Source organism: Grammomys surdaster, unplaced genomic scaffold (genome assembly GCF_004785775.1).
Source record: "Grammomys surdaster isolate TR1022 unplaced genomic scaffold, NIH_TR_1.0 126028, whole genome shotgun sequence".
Classification (NCBI taxonomy): Eukaryota; Metazoa; Chordata; class Mammalia; order Rodentia; family Muridae; genus Grammomys; species Grammomys surdaster.
Window position 1 is genome coordinate 2775509 of NW_021620841.1, and position 25042 is coordinate 2800550.

Consider the following 25042-nt stretch of genomic DNA (forward strand, 5'->3'; position numbering starts at 1 on the left):
GTCAGAATGAACAGACAGGACAAAGAGGTGCCTGAAGGATTGTGTAGGACATAAGGTATGTGTTCACAGATAGCAGTTGTTGTATAATGATATAAGTACGGAAAAAGTCATGATGATGGGATTAAACAAAGAAGATGTTTAGGATAAAGTTTACGAAATTAATCTGATAAATTACCTTTGTTACTTTTACTTGATCATAAAAAACTAAGATATGTTTATTGTTCATTTCTAACAATTGAAGATGTTAGGAACTTTTGTTGCTGAAATCATATGTTTTTAGAAGCTTGAAGACCTAGAGAAGATCTTACATTATGACCCTCAGGAATAATGTAAGTGAACTCATCCAAAGTTTGGCTACACAAAATTTTTCTGTTGACATTGAAAATTCTTAGAAACAAGAAGATATCTCCATGCAAGCCATGCTTCTATAATATTAAAATCATTAAAAACTTAAAGTAATTTTGATTTGTTAATCTAGTTACTAAAATATTTATATAGAATATATTCCCAAATCTTTATCACATAAATGTCAGATTGCTATAAAAATAAAGAAACCTCTCAGCTCATTGTTAAACTAATACCTTTAAAGCTCTGACTCATGTTTGTGAAGGTGGTTAGATTATTCACTCATTAAACATGTTATTTGAAAATAATGCTATCATAATCAATTATTAAGTGGATGTGTAAACACCTCCTGGATAAGAAAATGAATTACAGTAAAAAAATAAAAAAAGTTATTTAATCATTAGTAATTTGTCACAAGTTCTTTAATCCTAAAATACTTCCTTCCTAATACCTTTCTGTGGGTTGGGAGATGGCTGAGTCAGTATAATGCTTATTGCTCAACCATAAGGACACGTTAGAATACAGTACATGAAAGGCTGTTAAAGGCTGAGTACATATAAAACTCCAGTATTGGAGAGAAAAGACAGTCCTTGAAGCTCACTGATGCTGACTCCAGGTTCATCTCAAAAATGGGGGGTGGGGGGTAGCAATATAGTAAGATGGACAACTGTTGTTAAAAGCTGGCCTACATATAAGTGTCCACATATTCATGTTTGGAGTCACCCTTACATACATTCCAGTAAATATCTACAGATACAAATATATACCACACACACACACACACACACACACACACACACACAGAGAGAGAGAGAGAGAGAGAGAGAGAGAGAGAGAGACAGAGACAGAGACAGAGACAGAGAGAAAGACAGAGAGAGAGACAGAGAGAGAGAGAGCGAGAGCGACAGAGAGAGACAAAGACAGAGGCAGAGAGACAGAGGCAGAGAGACAAAGAGAGACAAAGACAGAGGCAGAGAGACAGAGAGAGACAGATATATAGAGAGACAGAGAGACAGAGACAGGGAGAAAGAGAAGAAAGCAGAGACAGATAGATGGAGACAGGGGGAGAGACAAAAATAGCCAGAGAGAGAGAATACATAGACTAAATATAATTAAATTGAAATACAATCTTCTAGTCTTTCCTCTATAGCTTTTAATAATTGTAACAAATTATACAAACAATTTACAAAAGGGGCTTGGCAAAAACCATAAAGTATTTATGTCCAATAGGTCTGAAATAAAATAGTTTCTTTCTCTAACTTTATATGTAATTAAAAAACATAAGTCTTTATTTGGTAACAAGGTTTTTAGTCTCAGGACCTAATAAATCAGTAAGTCTCAGAAGAAGCATTAGAACCTTAGATTCCAAATATTACTCTGAGAGTAAAGCAAAATCCATTAGCATTAATATGCAAATATGCTATGATTTATGTAACTTTTCTGCATAGTTTTTAGTAACATCACCATAGAAATTAAATTTCTCAACAAATTCCTCTGTATTGATTTATTCTTACCACATTTGTTCTAGTGTTCACCCATGCATTGTTACAGTGTTCACATGAATTCAAGTTCCAGACATCATATTTAATTTGTATAAAATTTCATGGCAATCATTTACATGATGGATCATTTTAGTTTTATTTGAACTGAAGGAATATATTCGTCTTAACATAAACCCATATTTCTTTAAAGGGTTTTTTAGATTTGTTTACAGGTAGGATTGATTTCCCTGCACATATAAAATCAGCATGTTGGTGCTTCGTGCTAGTGGAGGTCAGAAGAGGGTTTTAATTTTTCTAAAATGGAATCACAGTGAGTTGTGTGCTGCCAAGTGCATACAGGGACCCAAACATGGGTCTTTGTAAGAGTAGTTAGTGCTTCAAAACTTTAAGTCCTCTCCAGCCCCAGCCATATTTGAGTTCCTATCTTATACAGGCATTGATCAGGTGAATGTCATGAGATAGTAACAGTCAGTAAACAGACAAGTCTTCTCTAGGAAGACAGAGACAGTGAGCAATAACAGAAGCAGACACAAGAAAACACCTAAAGCATTCAGAAAACTTTCTACTGACTGATTTTTCAGCTCTTCTAGGAGACACCATGCTTTGTTTTGTTGTTTTTACATCTCTATGATATTGTTAAAAAAATGGTATAAAATTTCCAGTTCTAAATAAGGCAATGGATTAAAATTGCTTTGAGCTTTCAGCATAAATGTTTCAGCATAAAAGAAAACTCTTTTTTAATTACAAATATCTAATTTTCTATGGTTACTCATTTCCTTCCTCTGAGAAACTGAGTATGTGTTTAGTCTGAGCTGAGAGTCATTTTGGTGAAAGGCATAAATATAATAAACAATTTTTTCTTATAAATTAGTTTTTTAATGTTTTAGGGTAAGTTTCTGTAACATCATAGGATATAACATTTAAAAAGTTAGTACTACATTAAGGTCTTTGAAAAATTAACTGAGGTCAGGTAGTGGTGGTGCATGCCTTTAATCCCAGCACTTGGGAGGTAGAGACAGATGGCTTTCTGAGTTCGAGGCCAACCTGGTCTACAGAGTGAGTTCCAGGACAGCCAGGGCTATACAGAGAAACCCTCTTTTGTAATATAAAAAAGATAGAAGGAAAGAAAGAAAGAAAGAAAGAAAGAAAGAAAGAAAGAAAGAAAGAGAGAAAGAGAGAAAGAGAGAAAGAGAGGAAGAAAGGAAGAAAAATTGAGTATATGTCATTTGAACCGAACATCATTTGATGAGAATAGGCCATTTAATAAGAGAAGGAAGGGCATTTATTTTTAAGTTTACTTCGCTATATTAAAACACTTAAGTAATCAAGAGAACCCATATTTTTTTCTAGTAATTCATGCACTTCTTTCTCTAAGCATTTACATGGTTATGGGTCTTTTCAGTAATAAAAAGATTCCAAATTAATAATAAATGTGAACTTAAGTTAAAGATTTTAACTTTCATGTAAAGTATTGTGTATACACTGCTCTCAGCCTTCCTAATATTGTGATATTGTGGTGACCCACAATCATAGAATTATTTTGTTGCTACTTGATAAGTGTAATTTTGCTACTGTTATCAATCACAATGTAACTATCTGATATGGAGGCTATCTGATACACAATCCCTGTAAAAGGGTTGTTTGATCCCCAAGGGGTTGTGATCCACAGTTTGAGAACCACTGCGACAGAGGGAAGGGAATTCAAGGTCAAAAGATAGAACGCCATTTCCTTTCAAGTGTCTGATATTTATCTAGAAGATTATATTCTGTCATCTTGTGCAGGAAAGCTCAGCAGGAGATCAGTTAGGAGAGGGATAATTGGATCCCTGTTTAATAGGTTAAATTATTTTCTGAATATCTTCTAATAAGTGTCCAAAATAATCTTTAACTCATTGCTCACAGAATTCATGACCTGGCTCATAAAACTAGTTGATGTAAGTCAAGCGAATGAAATGAGATGGGAGATATATGCTCTTTATAAAGAAAAGGGCTTTGTTGAAAGCATCACACACAGGAAGTCCTCAAAAGACCCTGTTGAATTACGTTCCAATCAAGACTGTGGAAACGGTGAGATAATCTCTCTGCTTTATAAACAAAACCGTTACTTTCTGGAGTTGCAAAGCTGGATGTGTGAGTTAAGTGTGAACATGAGTCTGTATAATATGTGAGGTTTTTCCTGACCATTCGTTCAATCACAGTGTCTCCTTTGGAAGCTCTGCCGCTGCACCCTTTGCAGCTTGATGACACTGGAGAGACCAGAGCCACAGGTCTGATACAGACACCAACAAGCCTAGATTCTTCTAATGTAGACTAAAATTGAAGTAATAAAGCTATCAGCTAAATTACTTTCCTTTGTGTTGCATTCACATTTTTCTTTAAAACAACAATTTGAGATTAATATTATTTTCTATGACTTCTTTATGGGGAATTAAATAACAGAACTATCCTAAGGTTTAATATCTAGACCTTGTCAAAGTGTACAAACATTGGTAAATCAGCTTGGAAGTTCATATTTGTAACTACATCACAAGCAGTAACATCAACATTAAAAACATGACCGGAAATCATAGTCTCTTGATGTCCAATTATATTTTCAACTGATTTTCTTACTGCAAACTACTAAGTTAAATTCTCATTTTGGGGGACTCTGCTTGCTCAAACAATTATTATAGAACTGAGCAGTGAGAATTATAGAATGGGGCCATGAGTTTGCCTAAGGAAGCTAGTGCTGGAAAATATGAAATAAAAATCCAATTAAAAGGAGAAACCAACTTATATATAGAGAGGGCAATATGAGCTGAAAGTCAATGTGCTATAGGGAATACATATGCAAGTCTGACTGATGGCTTTTGGTGCAAAGTAAACATGAATCATTTGTTCATGAAGGGGGGTTCTCAATTTGAAATCCCACTCTCAGGGTAAATTCACTCTTCTCAGTTTATTCATGACTGAGTCAATGAATTCATACATTATTGAAAGGAAACACTTTTTCGTGAGATTCTAAACCTGCTTTAATAGTTACATAGCTTTCGGGTATCAGAACTCAACCTAACAGTTATTACTACAAACTGATTGTCAGGAACACTGAGTGATTCTTAAATATTCAGAACTGGCCAAGGAAATAACGATGTGTATGAAATAAAATATATTGTAAGCTGTCCTTACTATTTTTCTGAGCTGAATCGCTTTGTTTCTTTTTCATAATATTATTTCACATTTAGAAATATAATTAGTTGTCTATGGCCATACCACTGTAAACTCACTTGATCTTGTCTCACCTCATAAGCTAAACAAGGTCAGATCTCGTTAGTATTTGGATGGAAGAAATATAATTATTTATAGAAACATAAACATTTCCTTACTCTAGATTTTATTTTTTCATTGATTCATTGATATATAATATTCATGTTTTAAAGTATTTTATTTTATAATAAATACTTATGTGGTAAGGACACATGAATCATAGGTGTGTATGAATATTTACTTTTGTATTAGTAATCTTTTCCTGTGTAAATAGGAACACTTGCTGGTTTACAACAACATTAACTATTTCAGATAATCTATAGGTAGGAATTGAGTGCAGTTTATGTAGGCCTTCTACCTTAGGGACTCACACAAGCTGCAACCTATGAACCAGTGAGGGTCTAATTCATCTCAGTCTTCGGAAGTTTTGAGGATAAGAAGAGGATCCTGTGTCCAATTAGCCTGAGTATGGTGTGCTTAGGCTATGGGGTGATCACTGGCATGAAAGATTAGTTTCTGGCCAAAATGAATGAGAAGGTAGGGGCTGGGGAGACAGGAGAAATGAGGGGAATAGGTCTTTTTGTAACTACCTCAGAAGAGAGATCCCATGACTTTTGCAACATTTGTATGAGGTTTAGACAAGGATAGAGGATTAAGAAAGAACATACATACCAAGAGGAGACCATTTGGCGATTTAAAATATATTCCTTTCACAGTTACCAAATAGAAAATCATTTTTTGAAATTGTCATATTAGAGTACTGTATTACATAACTTACAACCTTCCTGTTTCCTCTCCAACTCCTCCTTTTTTCCCCTACTTTATCTCAAATCATGACTTGTCTTCTATTATTATTGGTTTACAAACACACGTGTGTGTACACACACACACATACACACACACACACTCACACACACAGAATGAGTTCGATTAGTATTGCTTGTGTTTATATTTGCTTAGAGCTGACTACTTGAGATTCGATAACCTATCAGGGAGTTGTCTCTGGCAAAAGACTGCTTTCCAATCTCAGCAGCCATTAATGGCCTGTAGCCCTTTGCCTGGGGATGGATGGGGTAGGGGCCTGTGAGATTCCCGCCACCCATGATAGCATGTCAACTGGTAATATCACCATTCAGGACTGATGTAGATAGCCTATTTTTGACAGCTTCCCTGTGTTAGAACACACTATCTCTCAGCAGACATCCTGGGTTTCCTCTGTTACCATATTTCTTTCTCTTCTTTCATGATGCTCCTTGAGCCTTAAATACAGGGTCCTGTTGTAGATGTATCAGCAGATGTTGGAGACCTCTGGGACAGTTCTCTGAATTTTACCATTTGTATATTTCTATAATGGATTCTAGAGGATTCTACAAGAGAACCTTCTACAGGTACTTCATAAGTCAGTATATTTCTTGATTGCATTCTTTTTTCCGCTTATAAACTTTTATTTTTAAAAAACATTGGGGAGCCTTCCTTTATGACAATATTACACCCCAAACTGACAAATGGTTGGTAAATTGAACATTTACAAGGGACTAGGATGGCTGTGAGTTAGCCCAATGACGGGATTATTGTAGGTCCACTTCCCAGGGGCCCACCCAATGCAGCAGAAAAGGAGTGCATGGTGCTGGGAGTGGGTGCAGCCTACATGGCCTAAGACAGGGCTCTCACCCTCCTTTCACCCACATCGGAGTCCCTTGACGTTGCCCATCGTCGACAGCCTAAAGCCTTCGACCATCGATGTGACTCGTCTCACATCAGTGTTTTGGGGTTGTGAACTTGTCTAAGACCCCCCATAATTAGACATCCAAATTCAAAATTCACATAGTTGGGATTGATCATAAGACGCCTTCTCTAACTAAACAGAGAAGGGGGAGATGCCAGAAGCCAGGACCCTCGCCCTTACCCTTACCCCCTACCTTTCCCCACCTGCACAATGTCCTCTGAAGCTTGGCAACTGCAAGATCCTGCTTAGCAACTGCAGATAGACTCAAAGCAGTGTACCATATCTTCTGAAGAATAGCAGGGAGACCATAACTCAAGCAGTGTACCATATCTTCTGAAGAACAGCAGGTAGATCATAATTCAAGGCAGTGTACCGTATAGACCATGACATGTTTCAAGGCACAGGCCAAGAAGATTTTGTACTTTTCCACCACCTGGCCCCTCTTACCCCCTCCCCTTGTAAAACATGCTATAAAAAAGCATTTCATGTTCAAAAATAAATAATTTTTAAAAAAAGTTTTTTTATTTATTTATATTCCAAATGTTGCCTCCCTCCCATTGTACCCACAGAGTACTTCACACCATCACCCCTTCCCTTTATCACTGAGATGGAGTTCAGCCACTCCCTACCCCACCAGTCATCCCCCTTCCCTGGGACATCAAGTTTCTAGAGGATTACCCACATCCACTTTCACTGTGGTCTGACAAAGCAGCCCTCTGTTAAATATGTGCCTGTGGCCACGGACGAGCCCATCTATATTCTTAGGCTGGTAACTTGATCTCTGGGAGCTCTGATTAACCCAGGTTAGATGACACTCTTGGTCTTCCTATAAGGTTGCCTTCTCTTTCAGCTCCATTGAAGGAGCTTTCACCTATCTCTTCCATAGGGGTCCCAGACCTCAGTCTAATGGTTGGCTGTAAGCATCTGCATCTATCTCAGTCAGTTGCTGGTAAAGCCTCTTAAAGAAGAGCCATACCAGGCTCCTGTCTGTAAGTACAACATAACACTAGTAATAGGGTCAGGGTTTGGTGCCTGCCCGTGGGATGGATTCCAAGTTGGCCTGGTCAATATATGGCCGTTCCTTCAGTCTCTGCTCCATTTTTGCCCCTGCATTCCTTCTAGACAGGAACAATTCTGGGTCAAAAATTTTAGAAGTGGGTTGGTGACATCATCCCTCCACTGGGGGTCCTGTCTATCTACTGGAGGTGCTCTCTTCAGGTTCCATCCTCCGAGTGATAGGTATTTCTGCTAAGATCTTCTCTATTGAATCCTAGAAGCCTCTCACATCCCAGGTCTCTGGAACTTTCTAGAGGTTCCATCTACCGCACAACCCCAGTAGCTGAATTTTTACATTGATTCTCCTGGCCCTCTAGGCTTCTCTCCTGCCCCTCCCCCTTTTTTGTAAGCCTTTAATATTAATGGGTATTTACCAGGCAAATTTAAAAATTTTGATTTGTAACGATTACTCAGAATTACTTGAGTGGATCCATTGCACTCGTAAAGGTTGTTAAAAGAAGATAGCAAGAAGGATAGAGTTAGAGATAGGATACATTTCCATGATTGAAGATGGAGATATAAGCCAAGGAATGCAGGGGGTTTATAGGAGCAGGGGATGACAAGAAAATTGTTCTTCTCTGTGTTCTTAAAAAGGAAACACAATGCTCTAATTTCCCAGTCTTCTATCCTCCCAAACTGTAAACCATATCTTCACTCTACATAGTAATTTTACACAAGTGACACACAATGAAGCTGTGTGAACTGAAGATATCATTATATATTCCATAGTTCCTGTTAATGCTGTATTGTGCAAGGGAGAACCGTGTGCTCTGTCTGGCTCATTTTAAGCAATAGAATTCTAATTTCCTTGGTATAGTACTACCCTGAACAGTAGGTGTGCTGTTTAGAAGTCTTAACTGCCTGTGTGGCTCCATTAGACACTGCCAATTATAATTAGAAACCAGCTATACTACCTATTATAAAGAAATGGTGATAACAGTTACATTTGAGAATATTAATTAATTAAAAACACGTTTGAAAAATATTAAGACATGGTCTGAGTAAATAATATTTCAAGTCACCCTCCAAAAATTTCAGAGTAGCATGAACTTTGAAGCGTGATTTCTACTTATTTGTGTGCGTAGAAGAAAACAAGATTGCCTGTAGAACATATCATGATTATAAGACATACTGTCACTGATGTTGAATCTCCATCATTCTCTATTGTAATAGTCATATTCTATGCTATTGACCAAGTTAACTTACTAGTGTAGAATTATGGTTCTCATTCATTCATAGTTTTAAAATTATGCTGATGATTCTGCAGTCACTATTAGCATTTATAACAGCTATAATTCTTTGCATAAGTGCTGTAGTAGCCACTTATAACAGCTCCCCAAACAGAGGTATACATATCATATGTCCTACTGCTATTTATTACAATAATAATTTGTTACTTTAAAATCTGAAATAAGAAACTGAATTATAAATTCACCTCTTGTGACTCCGGCTTTGATTCATTTTTCAGAAAGAATATAGCAATAGAAGGTTTTTTGGGTTTTGGGGGTTTTTGTTGTTGTTGTTGTTGTTGTTTGTTTAGTGTTATGCTTGGTTTGGTTTTGTTTTTCCCTCCAATTAACTTAGATTAATTCAAATTTCTTTTTAAAAATTGACTTATGCTTTTGGATATTGCCCAAAGCTTTCATCTCTCAATCTAGCTTTATTCAATTTTTTTGTCTTGTAGCTTCCAAAATTAATCTATGAGTATGTAATATTTAATATTTATCTGAAAAATATTGCTTGGCTAACTTCTCTAAAAGTGTGAATTACTTGTTTTTGAAAATACAGCACCTGTTCTCTATTTTCTCCAACTAAATCCTGCTCAAATGCTTAGCTTAAATGGTGCTTCTCAAGTTTCACTTCTTCAGATAGTTAATACAGATTAACATTGTTTCCTAAGTCAGTATGTAGCATCCCAGAAAGACCTTCCAATTCCTTACTCATACTTCAGCTGATTCAAGACTTCATAGCCATGGAGTAAGTGTTTGGTTTTGAACCATTACTAGTTAGTTGTATGACCTTTGTCAAGTCATTAAACTCTAAAAGTCCCAGACTGACCATCTTGAAAATGTAAGGTGATTACAGCTAAGAGAGCTGGGATGTCAATTCATAAGGCAATGGGGAGCTTCATGTGGTGTGAGTTTCAGTACATATCCAGTCAGTGCTAATTACTGTTACCCAGTGAGTTTCTGTGGGAACTCAATATGTATTCAAAAATAAAACAAAAACAAAAACACCAACTCTGGAAATATCGAAAACTGAACTATCATCACCCTATACAATTTACTACTACAATTTAATACTTCATGATCAGAGTTTCTCCAGATGTTGTTCTGTGCTCTGCCTTTGATTAAAATAAAAGACTGAATACTGAATACCACACTTCAAGTTTAGTGTGATATTTCATGTCTGTAATGTATTCGAGGTCTTTTTGTTGACTGACTTTTCTTTGTTATGATTCCCCGTAACATCCCAAATGTTATAAAAGCTTTGACTTGGTTTATTTTCCATCATTTTCTCCCATGAAGGATTCACAATATATGCTCAGCTATTTATTTCGACAGGAGCCAATTATAGAACTGGAAGGCAATTCAGATTTGAGATGGACTGTGTTCAAAGTGACAGAAAATAATTTCTTGGTTTTTAGAACTTTGAGCAATGAAACTTTACTTTTCCGAGTAAGATTTATAATATTGGTTTGTGTTTTTTCTCTTTCTCTGTCCCCCAGGAAATTTACCCTGTAATGTAGCCAAGGAAGCAATAACAACTTAAACCTCATTAAGAAATTCAACTTTTTTTTGGATGTTTGCCTAAAGGAGACGGGATTTTTTTTTTTTATGAAAGATTGTTTCATTAAGCAGCATGTAGGGAAAAATGATTCCTTAAAAGGAAATTTGTCTTCCGTTACCCATTCCTTCTGGTGTGAACTTATAAAAAAATGTTACACAAAAGTAAACATTATTGATACTAGTTTAATATCTCTGAAGTAATCCTTATACTAGGCACTTCTGTTTGGTAAATGGCTCAAATATTGATTTATTCATTGTATAATGGTATTACCTATTAAGTCCTTTTTAAAATCCCTTCCTATGAGCCATAAAATACTTGGTATGTGTAGAAATTTATTTCTTCAAGAAGAGATCACACAGAGCCGAGGGCATGTCTTTTGAGTGGATGTCTCATTAGTGATATATGACAGAATCTGAAATAAACTAGGCTTGAGGTTATAACACAGGGGCTTCAAAGCATTTTCCTGCATTCAACAGCTGTGTGACCTCGGGAAGGTAATTCATTATTTTGTTCATTTCTAAATTTTATGAAGATTCATTGTGCAAACTCAATAGCCTTGCTCTATGCTTTCCAATGAATGCATTTCTATAAAGTAAGAAATAGTTTATCACGTGTACCTGGAGTTTCAGAGATCTTATCAGAATGATAGTGCATGAATATTCATTCTCTCAGTCATTCTACATTCAGTATTTACTGAACTTCACTGTGTGGTGGTCTTGGTAGAGGGTGAAGGAGGCGTTCATCGCTTATTGGACACTGACAAACAACACTTTTTCATACTTTATTCTTTTATACTCAAAGATACTATAACTTTCAGCTACTTACCATTCACCTGGACTTGCCAAACTCTTCATACCTCTATGAGATACCACTTCATTATACATGCTTCTTTAAATCTTTTTGAGTTTAACTATTTTTCCTTATTTGAAACATTGGCTGATTTATGCAAGTTCACTTTGGTAATTAATCATATTTATAAGTAAAGTAAGTCAGGTAATGAACTAGAAAGGTACTTGAGAAATGTGTACCTTGTACAGAATAAAAGAAAAATATGCAATGGCCTTAACATAGAAGCCACACTTGGATTGGTTATTAATAAGTAAGTTTGTTAAGATCAATATGATTTGATTGGCACAAGAGTCAGGGAGCATTGCAAAAGGTGGCATTAGAGAAAATTTCTGAATCAAGATTACATAGGACAAGGCAGACCACAATAATAAGCTACGTTTTATTCTAAGATTTTTGAAAACCTACAAGTTAGTTTTGGATAAGAATTTAAATATTCAAACTTGAATTCAAAATGGAGAATATGGGTTGGACTGAGAGATAAGAGCAGATCCAAAGATAAGTATTAGAATGCTGCTTACTCTGCTGAAGAAGTCCAAGAGATTAGTGTACTAGTAGTGATGAGAAGTGATTAAATTAAAATTCTTTCATTAAGACATTGTTGGTAGAATTTGATGACCAGGTTGAACCTGAACAACTAGTTGTCTAGTGTCCAGTCACTGAAACAGGTTCCTAGCTTGGGGAAGTTGAGGTGAAAACATGACTTGACATTTCATCAACTTAATAAAATTGAACTCAAGAAATATTAATATCTAAATTGATTAGGTAGTATGAACATCAGAAGATAAACTGAAGCTGAAGACAGAAACTCAGAATGCATTGAGGCTGGAAATATGGCCAGGCAATAAAGAGTTCTTGTTGCTCTTATGGAGGGATGGAGTTCACTTTCTATCACTTACCCATATTGGGAGGGTCACAATCTTCTGACATTTCAGCTCCAAGACAATAGAAGCCCTCTTCTAGCCTCTGTGATCACCTGTATGTGTGTTTACACACAGAGAGACCTGCACATAGTAATAATAAAATAAACATTCCAATGAACTTTAAAAAGTAATTTGTTATCATAGACAGTAGTTGAAAAAATAGTACTAAATAAAATCATGTAAAGCATGAAATTCCAAATACTACAGAAGGGATTTCAATGAGGATGGAGCATTGCACGGTGCCAATATATCTTAACGATCAAAAAGATTATTGAAAGAACATCTTTCTTTGCATTTAAAGAGCAATTTGTCCTTGGGACCTTTGATAGAAGGCGTTGAGTTGTGTACTGGAAGCTTCATCAAGAGGAAACGGGAAAGAAATAAAATTTGAAATAATTCTTCAATAGAATAGAAAATATTCAATTTTGGTATAGTTGAGCTGTCCAAATGCACGATTTTCAGCTTTCTGTATCATCTGCATTGCTGTCCTTCTGCATTCCTTCCTTCTGTGAGACATGCTTTTCCTGTGGAAACTTCTCTTACTCAGATCAGATTTGTATCAATTTTGATGGAACCCATAGTCTTCCATCACTTATGGAAATATGGACAAAACCTCTTAACTACATTCCCTGACTTCCATTTTGAAGTTGAAACATTTTTAAAATATACAGGTTGATTTAATTCAATAGTTTTTGTTTCCTATAATCCAGTATACTTCAGGAGCTATTGTTCCTCTCTCAATGGCTTTCAAATTTTTAAAATTAAGAAATCATTATTCAGTTTATTTCAGGGAGTTTTTTCACCCCCACTTGATAAATAGAAGCTTGTCAAGTACAATTAGATCTTTCTGAATCCATACATATCAAGAGTTAAAATGGTTTTACCTATCAAAACATCAGTGTCTGGTGTGGCCAGTAGCAGGATGCCTGTGAGCAGTCTGATTGTGTGTGTGTGTGTGTGTGTGTGCGTGTGTGTGCGTGTGTGTGTGTGAGTGTCTGTGTGTGTGTGTTCACGTGTGTGTTTGATTATGTGTTTGCAGTTTCATTTGTGAGAGGTGATTTACAAGTTAAATCAGTTGCCAACTTATTAAACTATTGTGAGATTTTATTTTAAAATCCGGCATTTAATTTTATTTTGTAAAGGTTATATGATTGGTGTCAATTACATCAAAGCCCTAGAACTAATATGACAGCTATTTGCAATTCTATAAACTTTACTGCCTGTTATACTTATGTATAATAATTACTCATGCATTACTTCTGTGGCTGTTAATTCAAAATTAAGAATTGATGTTTGTATACTACCTAATCTAGCCATATTCTAATATTTTACACATGTATTAATAGAGTTGACCATTGATAATTTAAAGGTTTTGTAGATAAAATAGCATCATGAAGCAATGCACTTGGAAATATGTTGAGTTTCTTTTGTTGCTCTCTTCTCTCTAACTCTTTAAAACAAAACTTTTTTTTTTTAAATCTAGAGCTACTTTCTTCTCATATTTCGAGAACAATTGCCCGCTGACATTTATTTTTGCATTTGCACACTGTAAAGAGTTAGAGAAAATAATCAGATCTTCTCATATAGTCTACTTTTTAAGTTTTGTGGGATCCAATACACACACACACACATACACACAATTGAAGCATCCTAGCTTTGTTGCCAATGACAATACACTGTGTGACTGGGTAATTTTAATGATATTGAATAGCATTTACAATCATCACCTCTCCCCTTTTCAGGACATTGAATCCCTAACTGGAGGGCTGGCTGGTTCTAAGGGGGCAGATCCACCGGTAAGTTAGAAACTTTATTAAATATAACTGTTGCATTGAACAGAGTGTTGTTGTATACTATGTCTTGTACTGAGGCTTATTGAAGTAGAGTTGTTACAGTAAGTAATAAAAAAGTGTAAAGTTGATTTCAAGAGTGTTCTGCAGGCTTAAAAATGGTACATTCTCAAATAATTTACATCCAAACTGGTAGCACAGAAATAAAGAATTAGGGTTCTAGCTTACTGGTGAATACTTGGTTAGCACACACAATGCCCTAGATTCAATTCCCAGTACAAAAGAGAGAAATGAATAAATATTTTGTTTGAAATCATAAATCATGTGTATTCTAATAATAGTCTTATTACCTGGAGAATTTATAATTCTAAATTGAAGTATTGATGGAGTCTGGGAACTGCTGCACAAACCTTTCAGACACAAATCTCAGTTAAACAGGCCTGGTTTATTTAATGCACAACCCAAAACTCATTGATTAGGGCCATAGACTTGAACATTGTTCAGGTGTAGTTTGTAGGGGGAAAAAATAAAACACATGTACTCATACATGAGTACAGGAAGAGCTACAGGGTGGTCTGCCTTTTTCCAAGGTTTTTAGTAATTAAGACATGACAGTTCAAGCTGACCTCTATTTTGATGGGTCTTGAGTAAAGGCTACAGTTGGGGATTTTCTAATAAAAGTAATATAATAATAATAATAATAATAGCCTCAAAATATATGACTATTTTTGTCTGCCTATAGTCAAGCTGCTTTTATGTCAGCAATACGGGATTGCTAGCAGGCATGAAACATAAGAGTTACAGCTAAGCTGGGGGGAAAGCCTCAACAAGTATTAGATTTTAATTTCACTCCATTTTGAATTTACAGACAAAAATTGCATCAGTGTCGTGCTTTGTTTGATTCTTTATACTATTGTTTCTTCCCTATTTATCCCAAAGATCCTTTACACAATTAAGGAATGAGTTATCAAGCTTTTAGGAATGCATTTTTGTATTTTTCCATTTTAATATGTGGTATGTATGGGTGTGCATGCATGTTAACATGTATATGGGCACATGTTAGGAGATACATGGATGTGGGAACATGTGTACGTAGAAACCCATAGTGAATGTTATAAGCAACCCTAAATCACTCTTCCATCTTCTCAATGATGTATTGTCTCTCACGGAAAACCAGAAGTTAGTTGTAGAGCCATTCTTATTAGCCAGCTTGCTCTGGTGAACCCTGTGTCTATCTGCCAAACTGAGAGTTACAGGTGAGCATTGTGTCTACCAGGAATTTACAAAGTTTCTGGGCCCCCAAACACTGGTCCTAATATTTTTGTGGGAAGGGATTAACCACTGAATAACTTGAGGGACAATTTTTAGTTGTAAGGTAAGCAAAATGTGTTGGAACATTATAGCTTTTTTGTTCTGAGCCTATGCTTTTAGCAGACATTAATTACGATGATTTCCCTATGATTTCAGTCTTGACAAACAAAATTCAAAGTATGTAAGTCAAGTTATGTTATATGCAGATTATGTTAGCAAATTGTCAATGAATGATTTTTTTCACTGTTTGCTTTATTTAAGTGTGGGGAGATTTAATGAGTAGTATGCATGTGCTGGCTAGTTTCATGTCAACTTGACAGAAGCTAGAGTCATCTGAAAGGAGGGGACCTGAATTGAGGAAATCTCTCCATAAAATCTGGCTCTAGAGCATATTCTTAATTAGTGATTGGTGTAGAAGGGTCTAGCCCACTGTGAGTTTTGCCATTCCTGTGATTGTGGTGATGAATTTTACAAGCTGGCCAAGACGTGAGGAACAAGAGTGTTAACAGCACCTCTCCATCAGCTCCTGTCTCCAAGTTCCTTCCCTGAAAAAGTTTCTGTCCTGACTACCTTCAGTGATGGGCTACAGTGTGATCGTCTAAATAAACCAAATAGACCCTTCTCTCCAGATCTTGCTTCCTGTCATGATGTCTCATCATAGAAGTACCATAATTAGGACAACACATAACTCATGTTTATTAAATTTAGATAAGTCAGTTGTATCCAATAAAGCATCAATGAACGTGAAACAAATAAAAATATAATAATTTTGATTGCAATGGTTTCCTTACTAACATTTATTGTACCTTGTAACAAGCTATCATCTTAGCATGACTGGGGCTCTGCATCCAAGTTGCTAAGATTAAAGGCACACGCCACCACCAGCAAGCTTAGTATTTTTAATAATGATAAAATAATAATAATGATAATAAAATAATAATAAATGATGAGTACAATTTTTGAAAATTCAAGTAGCCTCTGTTTAATCACTATAGAGAAAATAATATAATATTTTCAGACATAATTCAAGAAGAATCTAGAATAGATTTTTTTAAATGTGTTTTTAAGGATCTTTTAAAATATAGACTCTAGAAATGATGTCACTAAGAATAGTGCTTCTGTTACTTCTAAGTCTCAGATTTATTTTAGAACAATAACTCTTCTATTACTGAGAAAATTGTCTGCTAAATAATAACTTAGAGCTATCTTCAAAAAATTATTTCAATGATGCTCCACATTCAGCCTATGCTTTCAGTTCATGGAAGTTAGATCAAAAATTAATCAGCAAAAACACGGTTATGTAAGTACACGCTTAGGTAGAAATGTTAGTACAGCAAACCAGATAATTACTAACCAAAGAGCAATATCATATGGCTAAATAATGGTCATGTGTTTGTTTTACAATAATGGTGACAAAATCTATAGTCTCATTTTACATGCTAAGTATTGTGTTCTACCAACAAGCTATATTTTAAATCCCAAAATCATAATTAAAAAAATACATCTCTTCCTCAAAACCTATGTCTCCTACAACTGCATATTTAATTAAATGCAAATTAAATACATATTCAACAGTCACAGATATTTTTCTCATCAACATCTTTAAACAATAGAGTATAACGAATGTCTATATAGAATATACCTTGTAATATGTATTAAAGATGGCCTGTAATTTACAAAAAAAGAAGTTGTACATATGTTACATTCAAATACTCAAACTATTTATTGTAAAGTAATTTATTACCTGGTTAATTTTTGTCTCCTAATGCAGGGAATCTTAAAACCAAACATTCCTTTGGAGGTAGAGATGAGTTCATTTGAAAATGACTACCAAAATTAAAATGCAAATTATTAAAGATACTTAGTGACCCTCAGGAACCACCAGAACCTAAGCGATCAAATTATTACCTTATTCATACAAAGGTCAGAGAGAGGATTAGGAATCTCATCTTAGGAATTCTCAGAGAGCCACGAGAATTTGAAACTGAAGAACTATGGGATATAGTCTGGTCTTTGATTAGCATTTATATTATGGGAAAATCTGATGTTTCTTAATGACATTGTGAAAACAATTTGAAAAGAAGTGATGTGGGCCAAAATGCAGGAAGCATGTTCCTGAATACAGTCTGACATATATTGCATATGAGGCAAATGCAAACATCTCATTCTACTCCAGAATGTAGTTAAGTTTTAAATCTGTCTCATTGCCTCACCAGGAAATTAGAGCAAGAACGCCAGGGGAATATGATTTTTTTTCCTTCTTCTTTCTCCACCATAAGCAGCAAAATTTGTGTTTGCTGAATTGCTGAATATTGGACTGGGTTTATTTTTAATTGTTCTAACAGAGTCTTTTTGTTAAATGCCAATGGATCTCGTCAGTTCTGGAGTGAGATGAAATAAATGAGTCCCCATTCGGTTTGTCCTGAGCTTGAAGCACACAATGTCCTGAACATCCTTTAGCTCTGCTAATTTCCCCCACCGAGTGGCGGAAATGGCACATTCTGTGTTTTTGTACTTTCTGTTCAAATTTTATAGCTTCTTAATAGTTCTTGCAATTTGGGTACACACACAGCACAAACTTTTAGAAATTCAATTTCCTGAGGCTGCTACTGAAATGAGGTTATATATGTTTTTCTAACTGTAAACGTACTTAAAATCTTAAAACCTCCCGAACTCATTTTGAGTTTGATAATTCTAAAGTCCCACCAGTTTATTCATGGTAATAAATGAGGTAATATTGATTTTAGTTTTGAACTAATTCAACTTTTTGCATTATAAATGTCATATTTAGTAGTTTTCATTCTATTTATTTCAAATCTGTTGAGCACTTGGTTGTAAATTATGTGCTATGTAGTTGATTAGATTTTAGAGATAAGTAACACCTTTTTAAGAATGTTTTATTGATTCTTTGTGACTTTCACATCATGCATCTGATATCATGTCTCTGGTTCTGCCTTTCTTCACACTGCAGAAACTGTCCACTTCTCTTCCTCTCCCATCCCCCATCACACACTTACTCATTCAAGTGGTATCTGCCTCACAGCATGTTGGTATGCATCTTGATTGGCTCCCACCTGCCCTTGCCATGTGGTGGCAGGTGGGTTTCTCAGATAAGTAACTCCTAACTTTAGAATCTTACAATTTAGTGGGCAGACAACTTGGTAGCCACTAATTACAGTACCCTGTAGGTGAAGGGTCAGGTGTAAACCCAGTAAAAGGCCATAAGTCCCAAATGATGAAAATACAAATCAACAAAATAAAGGACCACTTTACAATTGTAGGATGAATAGAAATCTTCCAATTGAGGAGATGTGTGATGTGTCAGAAACTGCATCTCTACAGACCAAATGTAGAATATATGTTTGTGGACACACATTGTGGAATAACCTGGGATGGGAGATATGATTAGACTGAAGGCTACAAGTTTGAGGGAGCACATGGGAGAAATTTCTATTCATTTCTTAGGAATCTTTGGGGTCTTCAAACATGAGGAAAACATTATTGGATGTTTCTTTGTAATACAATATTTTCATGGCTGTACTTGGAGGAAAAAATCAGAGAAGAGTAAATAAGAAGATCTTGAAGTCTTTCAGGAATGGTGCAAAATAATGTTGGTGTTTTAATAATAAAATGTAAGAGAAAAAATCCCTTGTGATCTTCGTCATATATGGATGATGAGATACATAGTGTGGTGGAATACTAATTGTGAGAGCTTGGCAAAGGAAGGATGGCATAGAAGAAGAGAACTTATAATAGGTTCCAAAGAGTTTAGATAGAAGCAGGAAGTCCTGAGGTATGGAGCACAGAACAGGGACTGTGGCTTATTGGAATTATTATGACTTTTGTTTTAAATTGGAAGAGAGGAGCTTGAAAAGCTCCAAGCACAGCATAATGACAAAAGAATAAAAATGTAAATTCCCATGGACTTTTATCAGAACATATTGAACTAGCAACCCTGCTCCATGAATATACATAATTTCATATTTAAAACATTTAAACTGAGTAATAAAAAGTAATCAGGACCCCTGTTTTAGGAGATTTTAAGTGTCTGAGTATCTGCTATGGTCGGCTCACCATTTTTAAATGATGTATCTCCTGGTAGGCTGACCCCATGCCAGGACAGGTCCTATTTCCTCAACTAGATCTACAGTACACATGGGCTTGATGAGGAGAGAAAAGAAGAATAAACTCACAATAAAATAGGAAGTAAAGGAAGGTTAAACAGAGTGGTTATGGGAGAAGTAGTGGAAAGGGAGTGAATCGGTTCAAAATATACTGTATGAAATTATCAAAAATCAATAAAAATGTTATTAAAACGATAAATGCATAGTAAAACAAGAAGTTTGTCAGGTGAACTAGTATTTTGCACTAGATTGTTTCATGAGACATGAGGTCACAGAAGTTACGCAAGAATAGATTTTTATTCAAGATGAAGGGAGCAGAACTTAAAACTATGTATTTTAGCTTTCTGCTTTGGTCAATGACTAAAGAAGGGCCCTTTTGTAGTGACGCAAACTGATGGTAGAGAAATTTTTTCTAGGGTAGAAGATGAAACTATAGACAAGTTCACTATCACTGAATTGAGAAAACTGAATGTTTTGGAATTCATGATGACATTTCATTTTACACAATTGACTTGAATATGTAGAAAAGTTCGTTGACGTTTTAGATAGGGTGAGATCATTCTCCCATAATGCTGCAGACAAAGGTAGATGAGAAAAGAACTGCATATAAATCTCTAAGAAAGAAAAGTTTTTAAGTAAAGTCAAGAAGCAAGTTAGTTAAATGTCGATGAAATGTCCTTAAGGGACAAAGCAGAGGAGAGAATATCACACAAATCCTAAGAAAGCATGGGATGATAAATACCAAGGTTGAGCAAAGATTGATTGCAAAGGTTATTAGCAGTTCCATGTTACAGAGAGTTCTAAAAGAATAGTGTCCTTTGCATTCACTTTCAAGAAGATAAATGTAGCTGAGAACGATATTTTTTGGAATACTTGACAGGAAATCACATTTGAAATGGCCTAAACGATTAATCAGACCAAAAAAAAAAAAAACTGGATTTAGAATCTTATGCTAAGCTTTGCTATGAAGGGAAAATGTGTGTATACTGTAGGATATGAAGCAAAAAACAAATTTGAATGCATTCATGTCATAAACCTGAGGATGAAAACACTTTTTGGTATCTGTAAGATCCATATGTGCTTACGGACATGTACGATGATGTTCAGTGTGAATTAATCTCATTGGAGCTTGTTACATCAACAAACTTACAGGCAAGGTTGTCTGATGTAGCTTGAACATGCCTTGTGCTCTTTTCTATGTGCATTTGCTTTTTTGAATCTAAATTACTTTTAAAGGTTAATACTAATTAAACAATCTTTAGTCTTAACTGAATAGGTAACTAAAAACATGCTTACCATATTGACGAAAATTTAGACTTTTGTGCTCTACTAAACATTTGATAAATTATCTGGGCTATTCAGTAGTATTTTTAACCACTGCAAGTTAAAACTATGTTTCTAATCTTCTGTTTTCCTCTTTGCAAGGCTACCAGAGCTTTACCATTATCTGTTAATAGCTACTTCATACCTACTTTGTCCAGTAACCACGGACAGAGGGTTATATTAATCTATCTCTTCACAGTTATTCCGGAAAACAGTCTTTATATTGTACATCTACAATCTTTCCTAACATCTGTTTTCAATGAATGAAATAGGATGGATATTTTGTATGTGAGGAAGATCAGGACACATTTATGCTTACATCTTTGCTGGGTTCCCTCTAATAGGAAATTTTCTTAGCTCAAAGGTGGTAAACGTTGACTTTAGGTTGTGGTGGTGTAAGGATGTCAGTAAGAATTAAGAAACTATAAAACTTGTATGTTGACATCTTACATTGAAGAAAAAAATAGGACTCCAAGAAAACTTCAAATACCTTTGATTAGGAGAAATAATAACAAAGAAAATCAAATGAAAATAGAGATGAATATAGCTGGTTTTTTCTGTTCCTTATCGTCATTTAAATATGAGACCAGTCTCTGGTATCTGGAGCTTACAGTTTAGGCTGGACAGAGTGGCCACAAACCCCTGAGATTTACGTGTTTCCTTACCTAGATATTCACTGTCACATCTAGGGCCAGAGCAGGAATAGATTGGAATCAAAATTCAGGTACTCATCTGTGCAAAAACTTACTTTATCCATAGAACCATTCCTTTTATCTCTACATTTTAAAATATTACTTGTATATGAGAACTGGTTTTTTTTGCCTGTTTTTAGTTGAGATTTTTAATTGTTTGACAGTCTCATGAATTTATTTAATGAATTTTAGTCATTTTTGCCCCCAAAATCCCACTTCTTCACCCACTGGCACTTCTCATTCCAACTAGTTTCCCTCCTACTTTCACATCTTCTTTTTGTGTGTGGCCCACAGATAATTAGAGCTCCTTGCCTGAGCGTGGGTGGGAAGTTACTCAGCAGAACAAGGGCAATTTATCTATGTCTCCTTACTGCAGGAGTTCTCTTTAGTGCAATGCATTCTCTTTAGTGCAGTGCGTTCTCTGTCAGAAGCCCAATATTCTCAAGAATGGCTAGAATTCTTCATGCCATTGATGGATATTTGATGAACAAATAAGGTAGACCAACAGCCTGGTACTAGTAGATCTTCAGATGTCAAAACTTTGATCAAGGCTTTGAAACGCTTCAATAAGTATGGAGCTCAAAAAAAAAAATGTGGAGTGGAGTTCCATGGCTTCACTAAAAGGCCTATGTTAGACACTTCTGCAAAATTCCAGCCAAATGCCCGACAAAAAAATTAAAGAAGAAAAGGTTTATCTCAGTTCAGAGTTTCAGAGGCTTCTGGAAGAGTTAACTGGGACCATAAACTTGGACAGATCATCATGATGGCAGAAGAGGGTGCTAGAGGAATTTCTACGCATCATGCTGAGCAGTGTAGGCAGAGATGCAGGCAGCAGCCTGGAGATTTGGTTCCTGCAGCTATACTCCACCATCTAAAATTATTACCACCACCATAAATAGTGTTACCACCTAAGGTTCAATCCTTGAGTATATGAGCTTGTGGGAAACAAACAACATCTAAATCATAACAAGCCCTAAACTGTACCATTGGCAGGAATTAGTTCCGCACTGTATAGTGGGAGACTAAATTCACATTAAGTGTTGTTACTAGTAATCACGCCAAGCCTTTCCAGTGTGAGTTATCAGTGATCTAAAAGATGACAGGAAAGGATTGTCAGCTGGTAAGCAGAGCTGCAGAGACTTTATGTTCTGTGATGCAAGGAAGAACACGTGTCACCAATACAATGAGAATGCCCCAAAGTAGTGTCTTGAAGAATGGACAATTATAAATCCGAGTTTGGATGAACAGAAAAGAGTAGGTATTCAATGGGAGAGACTTCAGGTAAGGAGTAATTAAAGGTACGGAGTAAATTTAATTAGTGGGTGTCTGGAAACATGTGTGGCTGTTTTCTTCCCTCCCAGTAAATTTAGAAAGTAGAAATCTGTTCTGAGCTATCTTTTGTCAGAAGAGTGAGACGCCATAGCAATAAAGGTGCCAATTATAGCTAAAATCTATCTCAAAGGTATGTGCATTTCCCATGTGTCAAACTAAAAAGGACAAAGACATCAATTCTCCAGTAACTTATTACTGGGGTAGCCAGATCAAGAGTCATAGAAAATGGTACATGAACTGGAAAGGAGAAAGGGGCAAACAGGAAATTGCTTATATCAATGAATTGCAATGAATGGCAGTTCAGATTTAAAATGAAATACTCCACTAAAATCTCATGTGCTGAGGCTTGGTTTTCAGCTCATGATGAACTACTGAAAGGTGATTGGATTGGGAGCGCACTAGCTGTAGGAATGGGTAACAATCAGTGGGTGGAGCCTCGTGAAGGAAGTAGGTCACAGGGCATGCTTCTTCTGCAGGGTATTATTTCTCATTCAAAGCCCCATGTTCTTCTTTGCTCTCTCTGTCCCTCTCCGTCGCTCTCTCTGTCTCCTATTCCTCCTTCTCTTTTTCCTTCCATTCTCTCCATCCTTTGTCTTGTCTCTTCTTCCCTCTTCTTTTTCCATCTCCCTCTCTATGCCTTTCATTTCCTCTCACTCTCCCCTCTTTTTTTCCTGGCACTGAGTTAAGCAGCTCTCTTCCACCAAAGCCCCTCTATTATGCTATTCTGCTTCACCCTCGGGCCTAGAGTGATGGCGAATCTTCTAAAACCCAGCTGAAGTCAAATTTCCTCATTTAAGCTGTTTTCTTCATAAGTTCTGCCACAGTAATAGCAACGCTACATGGCAAAGATGGATAATGTTCTCATGGGAAAACTTCCAATGGCTCGTCTATAATTAATCTCAATTTACAAATCTAGAATTTAAGTGCCTGACACATAGCTGCCAGCGTCTTATCCCTGTCCCAACTTGAGATAAAAATATATGAAGACAAGTAAAAACAGAATGGATCAACTCCCTTTTTGTTCATAGAGTTTTCTCAGTTTGGAGTTAGAATTCTTAGAGAAACTTTAAGCTGAATGAGATTAAAGCTTTCATATGAACACTGCTGAATTTCCTTAGTGTGAAAAACATCTTAATGCCCCAATAATATGTTCTTGAAATTCTAAACTGACAAATATTTGTTAACCAACTTAACCTTAGTAAAAGCATGTTTAAAAATAAAATAAATGAGAACAGTGTGTTTTTATTTGAGATCTATTTAACTCGTGTAGTTAATTCTTTGAATTGAATTAGTCTCACTTAATACATTTGCTGACATTGGGGAAATTATCATGCCATATTAATTATGTTAAAATGTCTTAAATTTTATATTGTATGTAGGCATGCATATCTGAGTGTGGATATGCACATGAGTGTAAATAAATGGCCTTGAGTATGAGAGTACTTTTACAGGCCATTGGCAGTCATCTGGCATGGGTGCTGGGAACCGAACTCAAGACCTCTGAGAAGATAAGCAAGGACTCTTAACTATTGAGCCATCTTTTCAATCTCTACCTCACAATTTTAATTATTAGTGATGAAGGAAATGGAAGCTCTCTTCACTTTATAATAGAATCATGATGGGTTATAATGATGCATGCTTGAAGACCCAGTGGTTAGGAGACTGAGGCAAGGGCAGTGGAGTACTTTCAAGGCTAGTTTCAGCCAAGAAGATATAATAGGTAGCCAGGACTATATGAAATGACCCTGTCCTTCCTCACATAGCTGAAAAAAGTAAGAACACATCCAATACCGAACACTAGTTGTAATTTATATAAAATCTCTGAACTCTGAAATATCAGTTTCAAAATTTAACCCTGCCTGTTACTAGCCACATTAAGCAGTGAATGATTTGTGTTTCTTTCTTGTGACACAGATTCCTGAATTTTGTGATGAGGAGAACTATAGAATTTCTTTCACAAGGTACATTACACTGAATGAGTTAGTAAGTGCAGAATGGTCTGCACAGTGGTTAGCCCATGTGCATGTTCGTTTTTGAAA

General features: G+C 35.8%; 1 protein-coding gene across 5 annotated transcripts in view; it reads left to right on the forward strand.

Annotated features, from left to right (window-relative positions):
* Positions 1 to 25042, forward strand: part of Ppfia2 (PTPRF interacting protein alpha 2) — a 428942-nt gene that overhangs the window by 52704 nt on the left and 351196 nt on the right. For 4 of the 5 annotated variants that reach the window (XM_028754574.1, XM_028754577.1, XM_028754576.1 and 1 more), the window contains one exon: positions 14174 to 14227. The exons of the other annotated variant lie outside the window; for it this stretch is intronic. In XM_028754574.1, the coding sequence (XP_028610407.1) occupies positions 14174 to 14227 (54 nt within the window). The remainder of the gene's footprint in view (positions 1 to 14173; positions 14228 to 25042) is intronic. 5 annotated transcript variants of the gene reach the window in all.